This window comes from Ptychodera flava, chromosome 3 (genome assembly GCF_041260155.1).
Source record: "Ptychodera flava strain L36383 chromosome 3, AS_Pfla_20210202, whole genome shotgun sequence".
NCBI classification, from domain to species: domain Eukaryota; kingdom Metazoa; phylum Hemichordata; class Enteropneusta; family Ptychoderidae; genus Ptychodera; species Ptychodera flava.
Window position 1 is genome coordinate 14,897,779 of NC_091930.1, and position 17,651 is coordinate 14,915,429.

General features: G+C 37.4%; 1 protein-coding gene and 1 long non-coding RNA gene across 2 annotated transcripts; both read right to left on the reverse strand.

The window, feature by feature from the left end:
• Positions 1–825, reverse strand: LOC139127700 (carbohydrate sulfotransferase 1-like). The gene has a single exon (XM_070693600.1). The coding sequence runs from the start codon at positions 823–825 to the stop codon at positions 1–3; it is 825 nt and encodes a 274-aa protein (XP_070549701.1).
• A 12,709-nt stretch (positions 826–13,534) lies between these two features.
• On the reverse strand, positions 13,535–17,625 carry LOC139125024 (uncharacterized). Its single transcript, XR_011550130.1, has 4 exons — positions 17,520–17,625; positions 14,928–15,145; positions 14,291–14,357; positions 13,535–13,621 (listed from the first exon to the last, which is right to left on the reverse strand). It is a non-coding gene; the product is annotated as an uncharacterized lncRNA (long non-coding RNA).
• Positions 17,626–17,651: the final 26 nt, after the last annotated feature.

A 17,651-nucleotide genomic window follows, 5' to 3' on the forward strand; every position in this document is an offset into this window, starting at 1 on the left:
TCATTCGAAGAGCACGGGTTCTAATAATGATGCAGACGTGTTGATAAGCTCAGATTCCCGCTTAATGAGTTTGTACCCAAGTGCTTGCATGACGTCATTGCAAGCGCTTTGTACCAGTTTTACATCGTCTATGCTTAAATCTGACCTCCAGGCCAGCGCCGAACTGGTCGAGTTTCTTTTCATGTCATGGGATCCCCTCTTTGCGTTCTCCTTGCTCTGAGTATTGTCAGCGATCCACTTCAGTACGTTTTCGGTTGCTCTGATTCCAAATGTTTTGTAAAGTTCCAAAGCCTTCTGCGTCACGTTCGTCACGACGTCCTCGTATCGCAGCACGACAATTCGTCTCCTCGCCCGCGATGTGGCCTTTCTGAAAGCAGCTAGGTTGCGCTCAAGCCACTTGCAGTAGTCGTGCACGTTGTCCGGGTGAAGTTCGGTTGTAGTATCGTTCAAAGGCTTGGCGATACCGAGCTCGTACAATGTTTTGTGCACCGGGTTGATAAATTTGAAGTATTTTCTGGACGAGGCGACTGCCCTTGGGTCACGAGCGAGCAGGACCACCTTGAAATCGAAACACTCTTGGTGCAGCATCGGCATCAGATTGTTCAGATCTTCAACGCGTATGCTTTTAATAACCATGACGTCGTACTTTAGACATTCCTCTTTGAGGTCAGAAAATGAGACATTTGTGCACCGTTTGTATCGTTTACATATCTTCTGCAAAGCCTTACTTTGCGAGATATAACCATTCCACCTTCGAAAATGATACACGTAGTAGGTTAAGAAATCACAACGATAGATGAAGTTGTGTAGCAATTCTGCCGACATATTGGCGCGATAAGTTTCCGGTATTACATTCATTTTCACCATATCTGAAACCACACGCAGCGGCTCGAATAGGTAGAAAACGTTCGGGTTCTGATTGAAAAGCTCACCAATGAAAGTGGAGCCAGTCCGGGCTTTGGCGACGAAGAGGATGCGCTTTCGGGGAGTCGACGACGGACAGGCCGAGCACTGAGGCGGCACTCTCCCTGAGTTAGTGGCCGTGGTATCTCCTGATACAAACAAACGAGATGCATACCTGTTCGCGGCGACACGATACGGGTTATAGGCTCTGCTGAATAGGATAATGCAAGAAGCCGTGACGAGACAGGCTAACACAACAGAACAGGCCTTTTGAATATTGACGCCATCTCGCAAACGTAAAGGAGTTGCCACTCTCTCTTTCTCTTAGCTTAGCCTCTATCACGTAGTCATACACTCTTATGAATCGATCCCAAAGGTCCCCGTAGAGTATTGTGGGATTACCGCTAATAAAGTGTGCTTGTGATGTGTGTGCAAATTGATATAGAATTGAGATAGTGCTGTTAAAATTGTTGACGTTGGTGTCAACAGCTGCTATAAGCATTAACCTTTAAGTGTAATAAATTGCCTCCGTCTCCGGGCCGTCTCACGAACGTAGCGTCAAGCATTTCGATTCATGATCCATAGACATTTGGGATATCGGAAGACAGCAAAATATCATCAGCTTACAACAATTGATAAAAATCATTGGAATAAATGAGGAAAATTAAACACCGCATGATAAGTGACTCATTTGGAATTAACCCACTTTGCACCGACCTGTGACATCCGATACGTGTTTGCGGCCTAGCTCCTCCGCACAGCTAATAACCCTCATACATCTATTTAATCTCCATTCATTTACGCCAACAACAATTTTTCTATGCATCCAAAAAAAAGTATTATCGTCCATTATTTCAGTAAAATATACCAAATGTGATTGAAACACCAACCACTATTTTTTAAACGTAGTGGCCATAAATCTAATAAAAAAAAATAAATGTAAGTGTGATACTGATTCAGCGATAATTGTTATACATTCATAACGTTACTGCTACTCAAGAATTAGCGCATAAAATATATTCATTTAAATGTTAGTTTCTGTTTTCGACGGTTGATTGGTATTTCACAAACAAAGCATTCATAACATCGCTGATTTAAAGCCTTCCCGTTCCTTATCACATGATAGCGAGCACGCGTGCGTGAGTGCTTCACGAACTCTAAAACGTGTGGAGCGGTACCGGTCTCAGTAAGAAAATGTAACAACTAGCTGGCTATTGAACATCCATGGCCAGTAGTCAAGAATATTGCACGTTTTACATTTTTTACATTTATCAATGCACGAAATACATTCTTTACATTTAATACATTTATTACATGAAAGGTCTGCACGAAATACATTCTTTACATTTAATACATTCTTTACACGAAAGGTCTGCACGAAATACACTCTTTACATTTAATACATTTAAGGCACGAAAGGTCTGCACGAAATACATTCTTTACATTTATACATTTTTTTACATTTATGTCGTGAAAGGTCTGCACGAAATGCATTCTATGGCCGGGTCGGGTCACAGGTTTAACTGGGCTTGCACGAAATACATTCTTTACATTTAATACATTTTTTACATGAAAGGTCTGCACGAAATACATTTTTTACATTTATGACATGAAAGGTCTGCACGAAATACATTCTTTACATTTAATACATTTTTTACATGAAAGGTCTGCACGAAATACATTCTTTACATTTAATACATTTTTTACATTTTTTTACACGAAAGGTCTGCACGAAATACATTCTATGGTCGTCGGGTCGAATCTAACTGGGCTTGCACGAAATACATTCTTTACATTAATACACGAAATACATTCTATGGTCGGGTCAGGTTTAGCTGGGCTTCCACGAAATACATTCTTTACATTTAATACATTTTTTACATTTTTTTACACGAAAGGTCTGCACGATATACATTCTTTACATTTAATACATTTTTTACATTTATGTCACGAAAGGTCTGCACGAAATACATTCTATGGTCGTCGGGTCGAATCTAACAGGGCTTGCACGAAATACATTCTTTACATTTAATACACGAAATACATTCTATGGTCGGGTCAGGTTTAGCTGGGCTTCCACGAAATACATTCTTTACATTTAATACATTTTTTACATTTATGACATGAAAGGTCTGCACGAAATACATTCTTTACATTTAATACATTTTTTACATGAAAGGTCTGCACGAAATACATTCTTTACATTTAATACATTTTTTACATTTTTTTACACGAAAGGTCTGCACGATATACATTCTTTACATTTAATACATTTTTTACATTTATGTCACGAAAGGTCTGCACGAAATACATTCTATGGTCGGGTCGAATCTAACTGGGCTTGCACGAAATACATTCTTTACATTTAATACACGAAATACATTCTATGGTCGGGTCAGGTTTAGCTGGGCTTCCACGAAATACATTCTTTACATTTAATACATTTTTTACATTTATGTCACGAAAGGTCTGCACGAAATACATTCTTTACATTTAATACATTTTTTACATTTATGTCACGAAAGGTCTGCACGAAATACATTCTATGGTCGGGTCGAATCTAACTGGGCTTGCACGAAATACATTCTTTACATTTAATACACGAAATACATTCTATGGTCGGGTCAGGTTTAGCTGGGCTTCCACGAAATACATTCTTTCCATTTAATACATTTTTTACATTTAAGTCATGAAAGGTCTGCACGAAATACATTTTATGATCGGGGCCGGGTCTAGATGGGCTTGCACGAAATACATTCTTTACATTTAATACATTCTTTACAATTTATACACTTTTACATGTTTTACATTGATGGCATGAAGGTTCTGCACGAAATATATCATAAGCTCGGGGCAGGTTGTAGCATGGCTTGTTAAAGTTCAAAATGGGCTAAAATTGTCCTGGCATAACCACTTGTGGAGGGACCGTGGGACATGATACGAAAAAAGCATTTAATGTAAAGAATGTTATTCGTGAAGACCTTTCATGTAAAGAATGTATTAAATGTAAAGAATGTATTTCCTGCAAGCACAGCTAGATCCGACCCGACCTTACAATGTATTTCGTGCAGAACTTTCATATAGGCCTCCAAATGTAAAAAAATGTAAAGAATGTATTAAATGTAAAAAATGCATTTCGTACAAGACCGGCCCAAACTCCCGATGATGTCCGATAACTCCCGAGAGACCCGACAGTTCGGTGTATTTAGTACGGATATTTAATGTATTGAATGTATTTCGTGCAGACCTTTCGTGACATAAATGTAAAAAATGTATTAAATGTAAAGAATGTATTTCGTGCAGACCTTTCGTGTAAAAAATGTATTAAATGTAAAGAATGTATTTCGTGCAGACCTTTCGTGACATAAATGTAAAAAATGTATTAAATGTAAAGAATGTATTTCGTGCAAGCCCAGCTAAACCCGACCTGACCCGACCATAGAATGTATTTCGTGCAGACCTTTCGTGACATAAATGTAAAAAATGTATTAAATGCCGGTAAAGAATGTATTTCGTGCAGACCTTTCGTGTAAAAAATGTATTAAATGTAAAGAATGTATTTCGTGCAAGCCCAGCTAGACCCGTCCCGACCCGACCATAGAATGTATTTCGTGCAGACCTTTCGTGACATAAATGTAAAAAATGTATTAAATGTATTAAATGTAAAGAATGTATTTCGTGCAAGCCCAGCTAAACCCAACCCGACCATAGAATGTATTTCGTGCAGACCTTTCGTGACTTAAATGTAAAAAATGTATTAAATGTAAAGAATGTATTTCGTGCAAGCCCAGCTAAACCTGACCCGACCATAGAATGTATTTCGTGCAGACCTTTCGTGACATAAATGTAAAAAATGTATTAAATGTAAAGAATGTATTTCGTGCAGACCTTTCGTGACATAAATGTAAAAAATGTATTAAATGTATTAAATGTAAAGAATGTATTTCGTGCAAGCCCAGCTAGACCCGTCCCGACCCGACCATAGAATGTATTTCGTGCAGACCTTTCGTGACATAAATGTAAAAAATGTATTAAATGTAAAGAATGTATTTCGTGCAGACCTTTCGTGTAAAAAATGTATTAAATGTAAAGAATGTATTTCGTGCAGACCTTTCGTGACATAAATGTAAAAAATGTATTAAATGCCGGTAAAGAATGTATTTCGTGCAGACCTTTCGTGACAAAAATGTAAAAAATGTATTAAATGTATTAAATGTAAAGAATGTATTTTGTGCAAGCCCAGCTAGACCCGTCCCGACCCGACCATAGAATGTTAGGCATGAAAAAAAGAGAGTCAAGAAAGTAGTTTATTAAGTGACTTTATTGAAATAATTTCGAAAATAGTCAGTCACAATTCTCTTGTACATCGTCGTGAAAACGTTATGGACGGAAAAGAAGGCTTGAAAGATATCACAAACGATACAGATATCGTATTTAAAAGGTAAAGGGTGACTTCATAGATCTTGTCACATTACATTTTTAGATCATAACACTTTGCTAGGTAATATTCTAGAAATATTCTGGCAATTGACTAAAAGTTGTTTGTATAAGGCTATGATAGTATTTTATTATAAAAATTATAGGAACTGAGTATTTGTGAGACTTTAGAATGTCATTAGCAAAGGATGGGGATCATTAACCATGAACCTAGGGGTACCAAACTGTGACCCATGGTGTGAGGTCATTGATACAAATTGTTCTCGCGCACAAGCTTAAGCGCCCTGTCGTAACCATGACGGCGTGAAGCGCGCAAGCTGACTTGACAGTTTATAATGACTTCTTCTTACGGGTATAGAGTTTAGGCTTGGTGAATTTAACAACATAAAGTCGCTCAGCCCTATAACATTTCTAAAAGATAAAAGACAACGTGTTCAAATTAACACTTCATCATGATGGACTTTTAAAGATCAACACGGTATAAGTCAATAAAATACATATCAAGGTTCTGTTCAATAATGTTTAGATAATTTCATTTGTAATTACATTCAAGCGTGATAATACATATTGTGAAGCAGCAGATCATAAGGCAGAGATGTAAATAACGTGGCATAGTTGTATTTACAGATCCTTCAGCATAGAATTTCTTACGTCATGCATTCCGTAAATTAGCGTCCTTCAGAGAACCTTGCAGCGAAAATGTTTTTGAAAGTCAGTCAACATAATGATAAACGATTGTTTAATATTTGTATCATGTTAGCTATTTGAAAAATATATAACATCATTACATTTTCTGCATCAAAATCACCTGGAAAGCTGTATGGTTCAATCTCAGACAAATATATATATTCTATATTCTATTCTATATTCTATATTTGTCTGTGGTTCAATCAATGTGTGTAACAAAGCATTGACACTATTAACTGAATGTAGCGCCGAGTAAAATTTACGAAAACAACCGATATTAAAACAAAAACACTTTACAAGAACCAAGCGAAGTAAGGCGTAATTGGCAACGCATATTCGATAACAGAATTATACATTCATATAGGTGACGTTTAAGATATATAAAGAAATAAAAATGGGACTCTATATAACACAAGTAAATTTACACATAAATACAATACCGTTTCTGCCGAAATCATCGATTTCACAATCCCCAGCTCAATGTTGCACAGCATTCTGTACTATTTCACAAATTAAATAAAGCCAATCAACACATTTTAAATAGAATGAATTTCTGTGTAAGTTAAATATTACATTTGATCGTATTCACATGTACAAATTTACTAAAATGAGTTTCGAATACAGCGCCCTCATCGGTGCAACCTGTCAGCGACGATGTCGCTTCTGAATCATTGTTTGCCGGAACTATGCAGGAATAACGTGTGGTTTTACAGCATTTACTATAGTCCTACACTTGAACTAAATCTTATACATTTGATTGAAGCAGTAATACAAAATTTATAATCATTTAATTCGATCATTTGTACTGTGAAAAGAAAGTTCACTATCCACCTGTATTTGGTTTTTTCCTACTTCAAAGCATAATGTCTTAGGTGTTCTGAATCAAGCAAGATTCTAGCACAGATATTTAGTTAAATTTAATCAACACACACGTAAGTATTATAAGAAACGAATGTTTTATATTTTAAGTGGAGATAAATTTTGTTTCCAACTGGTTTGTGCACATAAAACTTTAAGAAGTAGAAATATAAATAATCTGAAAGTCATGATAGAAGTGCAACGAAATTGCATAAAATGAGTTGGTCTGATAAAATACGTTAAGAATAAGTTTCTAGCTGCAGATCTAAGGTTACTCATCCACAGTGAATATTCTCCATGTAAGCATAGACTCTCGAGGGGTCATGATTTTACCAGATAAGCTTACGCCATTTTATTATTAAATATGCAATTTCTGGAGCTTTTCATATCAGTCGAATGAATGCCTTTGATGGTGATATTGTGAACACGGATACTGTACGAATCGCCGCGGCATCTATCCGCCCCGGATTTACGTTTTCGTAACCAGCGTGCGTCTTTCTCTTCAGAAGGAAATTGGCTGTGTCTGCTGATTTAGCTTGTTTAAAGAAGCAAAGTAAGCAGTAATGAAGAACAAAAGAGACTTCAGTTGTACCGTGAAGAACATGGGACAACTGGTAACTTCAACAACCACAAGACTTAGTCTGAACTTCAAAGTTTATGAACTATCTTCATAGGAAAGGGATTTTCAGTTCCAAGCTTGTTGTACCTTGTTAAGCCTTGTCTTGGAATCGGTCATTGCAGACTTGTCCGTGCCAGCTGCCGTACAGGTAGTTTCCTTGGAAACAGAGCATGTGTAGACAAGGTTAGTATGTTCGAGCGGTTCACATTGCATCTTGAAGCTGATACATCGAGGGCGCAGTACGCGTACACGGACAACAATATGAACACTAGCATGTACCATAGTTCCTTTATTACATTCAAAGATATTAATGTTTATGGTATCGATATCGTGTATTCTGTCGTATCGTTTGTGTACATACCTTGTTCAATAACGTTAACAAATTACCCAACATAAACCGACACTTGAAATTCAAAATAGTTGAAACTGCTGCGTTAACTCTATGGGGAAATGATGAAGGTGAAAACTTCACCTACCCACAGACCTTCTGTACGAGGCCCCACAAGCGATAGACCAGATATGTATTGGGGAAATGTGAAGTCTGACAATTTATCCTCGAGGTGTATCCTACTTTTAAATACGGCTAGTTTTCAATCGGGTTCGAACCCACAACATACGGCATCAATCGCCTAGCGGAGAGGCAACAGAAAGAACCGCTCGGCTAAATCTCCACTCTCAAAAAGACTTGAAACATAATTTCGCGCACGAGCAGAAAGGGATTAAATTACCACAGCTATTTTTTGCATGTTGCATATTTGTAAAATCGACAGCAGAAAGAGTTGGGACGAGATGAAAGTTCCTTATCATGAGTTTACGCTTGGAAAAGTTCACGGAATCATTTCTTTCATGATTCTTCACCACAGGCGCCGCTATCGTCTTTTGTATCTCATCAATTGAGTTTGTTGACATATTTCCTCTTAGAAATGCGGTCATGTCGTACCATAACAAGCTATTAGAATTATTACAAACGCTGAAGAAATGCAGGATAAACTCATCAATTCGTCGTTACTTCATGTCACTTAGCGTCTTCTGTCTGTCAAACCGACTGAAAGGGTGCACTCTCTCTTCTGAAATATCATGGCGGGAAAATTACCTGATTAACGTTTGACGTCATCGTCTTCGAATCCGAGGAGGAGGACGAGGGGTACGAGGATGTTTTGAAAGCGAGGCCGCCTCGCTTTCGATTCCAGGCGTTCCTCACTTCATCATTGAGGACGCAGTGAAAGATGAAGACGGCAAAGCCCTGAAAAGCCGATAGAACATCTTTAAAGGACGATACGTTCTCGTATATTCCCGAAAGTTAATGAATTATTCAAGATGCTGACCAACGACGAATAGAGGACATAGACACAAGCAGATGGAGGATTACCAGACAATGAAAAGTTGTCAATCTCTCAGCCGATTTATTAATTTGCGCGATTGTATCCACAGGGACGTGCCTACGTAGGCAATCAATGTGAACGTGCAATTCGAAAATTGGATGTTTCAAAGAGCAATAGTTCTCATGCAACTGAATGTGGATAATCAGTTGAATTATACATGGGCCGTGGCAAGTGCTGACATACGCTATGATATGCCGTCGTATTGAACAGTTCCCTAGGGGTGCCGAACGCATTGAAAGTGCCAAATTCGAGCGTGTTAAGATATGCATCAGTTCTTCGAATTCTGAACGGAGCCATTTGCTTCTCTAATTTGCGAGGAGCAAAATCTATCAGAAAAGTTGTCATTACAAAATTGAAAAGAAACCCGACACTTTTATTGACATTTCACGGCAATTTAAAACCTTTCCCATCAATTGCAGAAAGGTTACTGCTACTGATCAAACAACGAAAAAACATGATCATTCCATCGTTTAATTTTACAGGCGACACAGCTTCAAAATTCAAATCAATAGTAGACATTTGACTTCTTTCCTGAAAAAAAAATCAAATGTTTGAAAGATCACCTGGGTTGAATTGAAGATGACGAAGAGGTACTGGAAAAAGACGGTGTGCTGACTGAAGGAAAAGACGCCAAACAGCCACACTGTAAAAATAGCGGACGCTAGACGCGTCTTTACGCGTTCAAAATGTACGTGTCGGTGTTCAAATTTGAACGGCTAGTGTTCATATTGTTAACACTACTGTTCATATTATTAACAATGATGTTCTAAACCTGAACACTATGTGTTAACAGCCATCTCCTTCAAGTGTTCAAAAACTCAGCATCACAGAAATTTTACAATACTGTGAAACAATTAACAGTCTTTTGTGTTTTTTACTTTACAATGGCTATATTCAATTTACTACTGCCTCGCTGTCCGGCAAACGTACACGGATTTTGGTGTGACGAATTTCCCACTAAGTGAAAAGTATTTCCGGTCTACAATTGCTGAAAGCATGTTTTTTCTAAAAAAGAAAGTATACAAAATAATTGTACACGCTTATTACGTGTTGAAATTTTGAAAATTTGAAAATAAAAACAGAAAACCACCATGAACGTTTTAATTTTAACATCGGCGTGCAAGAGGCGTTCTATTTCTAAACACTTGGTGTTCAAGTTTGGTGCTTTTTCCTATCCCATGATGCATCAAAACGGAAGTTGCGACATTTTTCTTATAAGCGCACCCTGAAGTCGTGATCGTGCGGAAACATGACCAGAAAGGGTAAGTTTCTCTCCCAAAATAGTAAAGGTATTAGATTTTGAAGCATCTGTATTAATATCCTTCGAAATTAATCGTATTGTACTTTGAAATAGCTTAACTACGTGAAGAAACCTTTTTTCTTTCAGTGGCTGGTATACCAACAACAAGCTGTGATACGCGATGGTACTTTTGGCCATGGCCTATCGATCGATCTCACTCGGGTCAAGGGTCATCGTGACACCATAACCCTTGACCTGAGCGCGATCGATACGCCTTGCATAGTACCGCTGCGTAATCACAGCTAACACATGTCTTTTAGTAGAGACAATCGCATGTAAAAAATCAGTTAAACATCGTAGAGTATACAATGTATTGTTTCAGCATATGAGAGTTTGGCTTTTTTATTTTAGTCAATTGATGACAAGAAGAAACCAATATTTTGTAACAGTATTGAAAATTATGAAAGTCTCCCCTTTTCCTTAACCTAATCAGTCTCTTGTCTTTCATTTAAAGTCTCATCTCGCCATATTACCTATTGTTGCATTATTTTCAGGATGTAAAAAGTTGGATTTAACTGAAAATCGAAGAGTTGTTACAGAAGCTGGTGCACGTGGTACAGATAATAAAGAAGATGAGTGTACAGGTAGCTGTCTGGAAACAAGCTTGAGAACCTCAGTTCATCTCTAATGTAGATTTAAACTTCCAAGGGTCAGTAACTGAATTATGATAAGTTTCTGTATTTTTTTTCTGAATTAATCTAAGCTTTAGTAGCATGGTATGATCAACTACATGTTGCCGGAGAATAAGCTTTCACAGACGTGTAGTCTCCTTTATCAGATGCAAGGATGGAATGAAAAATTAAAGCTGAAAGCGACGGAAAATTCAGAGTAAAAATGTCCACTGAATTTTCTGAAATTTTCACTTTGAATTTTCTGTCACTTTCTGCTTCAATTTTCCATTCCCCCTTGCATCTGTTAAAGGAGACTTCAAGTCTTTGGAAGCTTATGCCCTTATAAAATTTAGTTGATCATAGCATGCTACCAAACCTTAGAGAATTTTGTATTGTACCTTAACACGTCTCTTGTTCTTAGCAACTGGTTTTTAGCTTTGCCGTCAGCTAAATAGGTGGATGTGTAGCATTGTCCTCGAATTTGTACATCCCAAGGTTTTCCTTTAAAATAGCATGTACAAATCCTTTAATATTTGGATTAAAGGTCCCCCGGGATTACCCTAATCACATATGTTCAAATTATGATGAACTATGCGAATTTATATTTTTGAGGCTAATTTTGCTATTTTTGGCAAAAATCTTCTTCTCTTTTACTGACGTCTTCAATATTTGGTAAACATGTCCCTAAGAATGACCCTAGTCAAATTTGTGCTATTTGTGATGAAATATTCAATTTTTTATATTTCATGGCAATTTTCGTCATTTTTGGTCAAAAGTCCTTTAAAAATCTTTTTCAAAACTGCTAATTGAACAGCTTTGATATTTAGGACATAGATCTCTACTGATAGCCTTTTTCAGATTGTTCAAATAAAGCAGAAATTTGAAACTTTGTATTTTTAAGACATTAAAGACATTTCAGACATTTTAAGATATTAGGGATTACCAGAATGTGATATATTCACATTATGATGCAATCTACATTTTTTTATTTTAAGGGTGATTTTATCACTTTAGGTAAAAACATTTGTATAAACAATTAATAGCAAGGTACACCAGAATCTGAAAGGTCTTAACGAATATGTTTTTAATTTCTGAGAAGTAGATTTTTGAAATGTCACCGATTTATGTCATTGTTTATTTAAAGATATTACAAACAAACAAAGCTTTTTGTTCATGAAGGACTTTGTTGGACAAGGAAATAGGTTTTACCCTAACAAGGACCCACTTTCCCCACTTTCTGCATGTTGTGCCTTACTGTGACACTTTGACAACTTTACATGTTGTGTTTACTTTAATGTGGACAACTATGTATCATGTGCACTAGAGAAGCCTTGACTAACTTTCTTTTTCTTCAAAATTTACAATTGTCTATACAAGAGGAAATGTCTTTAAGAAACCATCGTAAAACAATGAAGTATGCATTCCATACATACACATGTTTTCAACGAAGTAAGTAAGCCAAATTTTGAGCTTTTTCAGTTGATATTTTGTACATTTTAAACAAGTATGAACCTTAAAACGTAATCCCCAATATTTAAGAAAAACCTGTTATGTTATTACTTTGTTCATATTTTTTAAAACGATCCACATTTTTTATGGTGATTTTTAATGCTTATGTTTTTGATAGGAGGGTGTTAACACCGTTGGTATTTCCTCTGACAAACTTTACATACAAATTGGCCAATGTTTATTTGCCCATTTTACAGTAATTGTATTTTACTCGAGAAATGCTTTGTGTATTTTTAGAATAAAATAATTTTATTGAATATCAGAGGTCTGTAATGTTATTCCAAGGCTTGAACACCCCCTTAACGCCCAAAATTAAAGGTGTTCAACAAGCGCGCATCATGTGTTCTAGCCTTTAACACACTTATCGTTGAACGGCGTCCATGCGTTCAAAAAGTGTTACAGCCCTTTGAACGCGTAAATGCGTTCAATTTTTTGAACACATTTCATGTGCAACGTGTGTTCAGATATGGAACACCATGGTGTTCAATATAATATCTGATGAACACGTAGCGTTCAAAATCTGCACACGTGTGTTCAAAATTGAACGTTGGTTGAACACGTAGTGTTAAATTTCTGAACGTCTGGACGCGTTCAAAAAGTGTTACAAAAAGGCGTTTAATCGGTGTTCTATCCTTTAACACTTAACTTTACAGTGCAGGTTAGACCCAGTATTGGTAACAACATTACTCCAGCCCGGAGACCAGATCTGCGATGAAATAGGCAAAAGTTTCATAATTCAGTTTGCTTATCGCTGCATCACAGTATGGGGGCGTTTCGCTTCACTCTACGGTACAATGCATAGCTGCTCCACGCACAGTTGTAGATATACTGACAATCTAACCCGCTCGTAGAAAGATGTCACTCACGTTAACATCCGACTTGAATAAATAAGCCGATTAACTCGATTAACCTCGTCCGAGCAACCACCTCTGTTGAGTTCAACATCGATCACGACCTATTTAAGCAGCGGCACAACAGCAAGGCGGTTCGAGCAAGGGACCGTTAATTGGTGTCTAGACCATTGGCTCCTGTTCAATCGTTCGAGACGGTCTAATTACAGCGGGAGAAATCAATGCCTTTTCAGCTTTCTATTTTCAACACTTAGTAAGGTTTTACTGTCAGGATTAATTTCTTTTTGATAAATTCGTACAGTACGGTTGTTTACACTTCCTGTGACATCGACTAGAAGACGAAAGAACGATGAGCTGTATTAAATTTTCAATATTTACTTGATTTTCTCGGAGTCCGATTTCTTAGCAGTTGCTCGGATAGACAGGAATGCTTTCATGACAGCTATTAATACCACGCTGTTTACCTGAAAAAGCAATTATATAATATATATATATATATATATATATATATATATATATATATATATATATATATATATACATACATACAATATATATATATATGTATGTATGTATGTATGTATCTATTCAGATATAGATAGATAGATAGATAGATAGATAGATAGATAGATAGATAGATAGACAGGTGGCAGACACTCATCTCCATGTTCATTTGTTTCTGAGGTTTGCTGGGTTTTTTTGTCGTGTCGTACTTTTCTTTTATTATATTCAGACATGCGATTTAACAATGAGAAAAACATTCAGCCAGCGATCGACACACATCACGTTTCCTTTGATTTTGTCAAGGACCAGCTTGGCGAGTGTACCGAGCTAAATTAAACTTACCAACGAGGGCATGAAAATGTGAAATAGAAAGAGTTTCTAAAATAGAAACACACTAACACTCCTTTGATGTGATTGATTTCTGAAGTATATACAAAAGTGTGTCACAAGAGCACTGAACATATGATTGTCATATATTCACAAAATATTGTCTTTTGTCTTTCTCTTGTGTATTATTTATACATAAATGCTGAAACTCAATTGGTGAAATCACACTTTCTGTGTCAGAGTAAATACCTTACTTTGTTAATATGCTGTTTTCATGTTAATAATATTTTAATTATACTGACCAGTACGACGAACACAGCGGGACCAATGAAGGCAAATATATGACCGTCGTCGTTGGAGAGCCAACAGCTGTAAAAGAGGAACCGGGGCTGTGATATCAGTCACCATATCACTGACAGTCTCTCAAGGACATAATTGTGCATTTGATGGGCTATCATGCTGCGCATTTCGAATGAAATGCAAAGGAAAAAACGGTTTTGTGTCGTTTCGTTGCAATTTACTCGTCGCTATGGCAACCCGTTAGCACCAACAGGTGACTGTTTTAATTTGTCATCAAATTGCGACGCGGTTCCTGATCACTTTCCTTGGTGAGAAAATCAGACTGACGATTTACGATGGAAAATATGGAATATTACTAAACAATTTTCAAATAGACAAATTATATGCTACACTCTCACTATAACGTTTCTGTAATTACGTTCTGGAGCATCCATTTTGTAGCTAGTAAAGACATTATTTTATTCTTCAGCATACAAATTATGGAAATGATACACGGAATCGTGGTAGAGCAAAATGAAAATAGAGGAAACTAGATCAGTTCAGTATTGAGAAAATTTCAAATTCAATGCCAGCTGTGTGAATCTATAGCTACGATTTCGACGGACATCATACTGATTCATTATCTGTTGCCAAACTTACAATTTGCTCGTTCCGTAATTCTCCAGACCCGTCGCCATGGAGACGCCCACGATGAACAACGGCAGCAGGTATCCGACGCAGTAGAACGACACGAGACGATAGCGACCGTGGCACATGTTCCGAACCTTGACGAAGAGTTGTATGCCCTGGGCTAACATCCAGTGGAAGACGGTCAGGTAGAAATAGTGTAATAGCACGGCAACTATCTGGCACACTGTCTAGATATTATAAAGATTAGAAAAAATATTATTTAATATCGAGTATTCCTCCTGGACTCCCAACACTGTGAAACTACAGAGCTATAAATGCGCGAGACAAAGAAACGAATACACTAAACTTTGCTCAACTCTCGCCTAGCTCACGAAAACGTTTAACAAGTCATTTTCATAATCCAGAAAGAAACAAAAAGCAAAAATCAAAACACGCCAAAAGTCACCGACTGTAGATCAGAAAAACAAATAACCTCAAATTTGCTACAATTTAAAGTTCAAAATGGTCGCCATCCCCTGTGTTAACTCTACAGGGAAAGTTAAAAGACATTTAATTGCCAGAAAAGTGTTAAACTTAATTTCTAGATAGTCTTCAAACGAGTCAATAGAAAACGTAAAGTATTGTAAAAATTCGGTGTCCAAAGCACTGTCCACGGGGCGCATTCGATCTTATTGAGTCACATAATCTTGATGCCGTGCCATTTTTGAATCAAGGATTTCCATTACACAACAACTCATGAAGTTTTTACAGTTCCTCGAGACATCGTTTACGAGCAATAATTTCTGTCACGGTACACTCGGACCGTTAATGTCGCCACGACGATTTTCCATGGACATGTTTGAGTTTCGCATTAAAATTTGTAGTTCGATTCACACGAGAAGATAAATATATCAGATTCCATAGAAGTTTTCATACTACTCATCTACACACATATGATAAACATCCAACGGCCAGCAATCATTCGCTATGTGATATACGTTCCAGTCATTTGATTTTCCATCTGTTATGTTGAGAATCACACCATTTGTAGACTCGAAATACGACACTTTCAATTTCACCATCTTCGAAAAGAAATCCACAGAGATGTTTGATAATGTGCGATTAGCGAAGATATGTTCATTCAACACTTGGACGAATTCGTCATTATTTTCATGTCTGCTCATTCTCATATGATGAGAGCGCTGTATTTAAGCGATCTCTCTCTCTCTCTCTCTCTCTCTCTCTCTCTCTCTCTCTCTCTCTCTCTCTCTCTCTCTCTCTCTCTCTCTCTCTCATCATCATCATCATCATCATCATCATTAACCATCAGAAGTGTGGTTTCTCGACAAAAAGGAAAACTGTCAGGTCTATGATTTGATATGAGAACCGTTAGAACTTAGAAGAAAGTCGCCTGTTCCATTTTTCTATTGTAAATGACTCCCGCTCTCCTTTATTTATCGTCATCGGCTTCAAATTTGATAGTCAACCAGAGTACTTCGATAAAATTGTACAGCCGATCACTAGCGGATGTATATTTACACCACGATTTCAGATTGAGCATCGCGTCATGTAGTTTGGAACTGTCAAGGCGGGAAAATCATGAAATAATACAAGCGGAAATGGGAATTCTGTGACGTGAGCTTTACACTCTACTTCCTCTCGATTCGTCACACCATACGATTCTCAAGTACCTCCTTCTTTGCGGCCTTTGATAAAAGTGCTTCTGTCTCGCGTCGAACTGACTTGACATCTTGAGAAGACGTGAGCGCTTTACTCTGTGCACTGACCTACTTTGAGCGTGATTAGTGAGCGCGCACATCCAAAAATAGAAAATGTCAAAAGAGGCTACGACCGGATTTGAGACGGACGTGCCGCGCATTTGGGATTGCATTTCATTCAAAAACGAAGGGTGTGCAACGAGTGGCTCTTATAAGAAAGTGCTCGCCGCGCGAAATCACAGACAAGTGTAATCCCAGCTGTGCCCCGATCTCCTATCCCGCTTTAATCATGGCGATTTGACGGAAATATTGACTGATGTCTCTATTACGCTTTTTTATTTAATCTTCATTTGTTAGGAAATACACGAGGAGACTTCCTAGCATACTTATCAGGGTAAAAGGCAAAATATATTTTATGAGTTCGTTTTATTCAGTCACGAACTCTGAAGGCGATTTCATTTCAAGAGCCCTGCTTGCCCTCTTAGACTTATTTTTCATTAAAAAAACCCTGTATAATCTGTCAAATCACACATGGAAAAGAGACAAGTCAAATCTTTCATTACAATCTCACTTCGGCATTTTTTCAAATTACTGACCAAGCGTTTCGGCAATGACACATGCAAACGTGTTGCTGAATTCAATTAGGAGGTAAGCTATACAACCCTTTTCGGTTCAATGGAATGAACTGCTGACTTGGTTGGGACGGACATGTAATTTTCAAGCTCCGCAATCTTGATACTAAGCTTATCTCGCATCGTGTCATCACAAGAAGTCGCCGTAGTCTGACGGATTATACGCGGTACGGTGACGCTGATAATCCGTTAAAAGGGTTCAATTATTCAGATGAATGCTGAAACCCGAACATCATAAACTATTAAAGAAAAGTCGGGATGATATTTTTTACCTGATTGGAGGTTGCCTCAATTCCCGCCAAGAATGTAATCTGCGCGGCCGCTAAAACTGCCGAAAGATTCATCAGAATTAAGAACCTCTCAGATCTAAATCTGAAAAAAAAACCCAGATAAGACACGAAATG

Coding starts and splice junctions, on each gene's coding strand:
- LOC139127700 (XM_070693600.1), bottom strand. CDS start 825: ATGTCGGCAGAATTGCTACACAACTTCATCTATCGTTGTGATTTCTTA.